Source organism: Apteryx mantelli, chromosome 3 (assembly GCF_036417845.1).
Source record: "Apteryx mantelli isolate bAptMan1 chromosome 3, bAptMan1.hap1, whole genome shotgun sequence".
In the NCBI taxonomy this organism is placed as follows: Eukaryota; Metazoa; Chordata; class Aves; order Apterygiformes; family Apterygidae; genus Apteryx; species Apteryx mantelli.
In genome coordinates this window covers 87,684,509-87,686,636 of record NC_089980.1, presented here as the reverse complement: position 1 = coordinate 87,686,636, position 2,128 = coordinate 87,684,509, and the positions used below count along the sequence as shown (strand labels likewise).

At 62.3% G+C, this 2,128-nt stretch overlaps 1 protein-coding gene across 1 annotated transcript; it reads left to right on the top strand.

The window, feature by feature from the left end:
- Positions 1–806: 806 nt before the first annotated feature.
- On the top strand, positions 807–1,866 carry GPR6 (G protein-coupled receptor 6). Its single transcript, XM_013948813.2, has one exon. It carries the CDS (start codon positions 807–809, stop codon positions 1,791–1,793), a length of 987 nt encoding a protein of 328 aa, XP_013804267.2. The 3' UTR covers positions 1,794–1,866.
- Positions 1,867–2,128: the final 262 nt, after the last annotated feature.

Genomic DNA, 2,128 nt, shown 5'->3' with positions numbered 1-2,128 from the left:
GGTTGCCCCTTCCCCCCTAACGGACGGTCCCCTCCCCGCTAACGGAGTGCCCCTGCCCCATACCAGGCTGCCCTACACCGGGCTGCCCCCTCCCTTCCCCCCTAACGGACTGCCCCCTCCCCCCTAACGGACGGTCCCCTCCCCACACCGCCTGCCCCCTCCCCACACCGGGCTGCCCCCTCCCCCCCTAACGGACAGTCCCCTCCCCCCTAACGGACTGCCCCCTCCCCACCCCTCCCAACGGACTGCCCCTCCCCACACCGGGCTGCCCCCTCCCCTCCCCTCCCCCCTAACGGACTGCCCCTGCCCCACCCCTCCAACGGGCCGCCCCCCGCGGCCCCCGGCCGCGGTCCGCCGCGCGGCGCTCTGCCCCCGGCCGCGGCCGCCGTTTACGTCAGCCCCGCGCGGCCCGGCCCGCCCTCGGCAGCCGCCCGCCCGCCCGCCGGCTCCCGCCAAAGCCGCCGCCGCCGCCGCCGCCGCCCCATGAGCAGCGCCTGCCCGCCCGAGGCAGCGAGCGGGGAGCCGCGCGGGTAGGGCGGCGGGCGCCGCGGCGGCGGGCCGGGGGCCGGCGGCGCGGGCAGGGCGGGCGGGCGGCGGCGCGGGGGGCGGGCGGGCGGGCGGCGGTTGGGCCGGCGGGAAACTCGGGGCGGTTCAGCACCATAGACAGTGCGGCCGCGGCATGAGCGCGCCCCGCCGCCGCCGCCACCGCCGCCGCTGCCGGCCCTGCCCGGCCCGAGCGCGGCTTCCGGCCGCCCCCTCTCACTCCTTCTGCCTCTGCACAGGCGGCGCAGGCGGCCCCGGCCGAGATGGAGCGAGCGGCGGCCCTGAACGAGAGCGGGGCGGCGGCCCCCTGGCTCCCGGGCCGCGGGGACAACGCGTCGCTGGAGCTGGCCTCGCGGCCCCCCGCACCCCCCATCATCAACCCCTGGGACGTGATGCTGTGCGTCTCCGGCACCGCCATCGCCTGCGAGAATGCCATTGTGGTGGCCATCATCTGCTACTCGCCCAGCCTGCGGACCCCCATGTTCATGCTCATCGGGAGCCTGGCCACGGCGGACCTGCTGGCGGGGCTCGGCCTCATCCTCAACTTTGTTTTCCAGTACGTGATCCGGTCCGAGACGGTCAGCCTCATCACTGTGGGATTCCTCGTCGCCTCCTTCACAGCGTCCGTGAGTAGCTTGCTGGCCATCACGGTCGATCGCTACCTTTCCCTCTACAATGCCCTCACCTACTACTCGGAGAGGACTGTGCTGTGCATCCACACCATGCTGGTGGGCACCTGGGGGGTCTCCCTGTGCCTGGGGCTGCTGCCGGTCCTGGGCTGGAACTGCCTCCATGACTACGCCGCTTGCAGCATCGTCAGACCCTTGACCAAAAGCAATGTGACTTTGCTGTCTGCCTCTTTCTTTCTGATTTTTATCATCATGCTACATCTCTACATTGAAATCTGTAAAATAGTTTGCAGACATGCCCATCAGATAGCTCTACAGCAACATTTTCTGACTGCATCGCACTATGTTGCTACCAAAAAAGGAGTGTCTACCCTCGCTATAATCCTCGGGACTTTTGGAGCGAGCTGGCTACCTTTTGCGATCTATTGTGTAGTCGGAGATCCCGACTACCCTTCTGTGTACACTTATGCCACACTTCTACCTGCTACTTACAACTCCATGATCAATCCTATCATTTATGCCTACAGAAATCAAGAAATTCAGAGGTCCATGTGGGTTCTCTTTTGTGGCTGCTTTCAGTCTAAAGTGTCCTTTCGTTCCCGGTCCCCTAGCGATGTCTAAGAGACTTTTCTCTTTGTAGTACTGCACAAAGTGACAATCTACTTAGTGAAATATTACAGTGCCTGTTATAAACTTCAACCTATGATGTGAAGTCATTGAAAACATGCTTAAATATTAGCACTTTATACATGTTTGTATCTTTGAGAGTGTTCAGGGTATGGAGTTTTCAGTTCTGTGAAAAAAATGTGGTTGTATATAAATTTGCACATCACATTTGTAAAGTGAAGACATTCCAGTACTGCTTAATTATAGCACCTTATTTCTAGCTGCTGACCTGCCAAAACAGTGTTGCCATTTTGAAGGGCAGAGAGAAAGAAAGTTGTATTTGTGTTGTA

What these genes read in the sequence shown, in the direction of transcription:
- GPR6 (XM_013948813.2), top strand. Translation starts at nt 807, where the DNA reads ATGGAGCGAGCGGCGGCCCTGAACGAGAGCGGGGCGGCGGCCCCCTGG.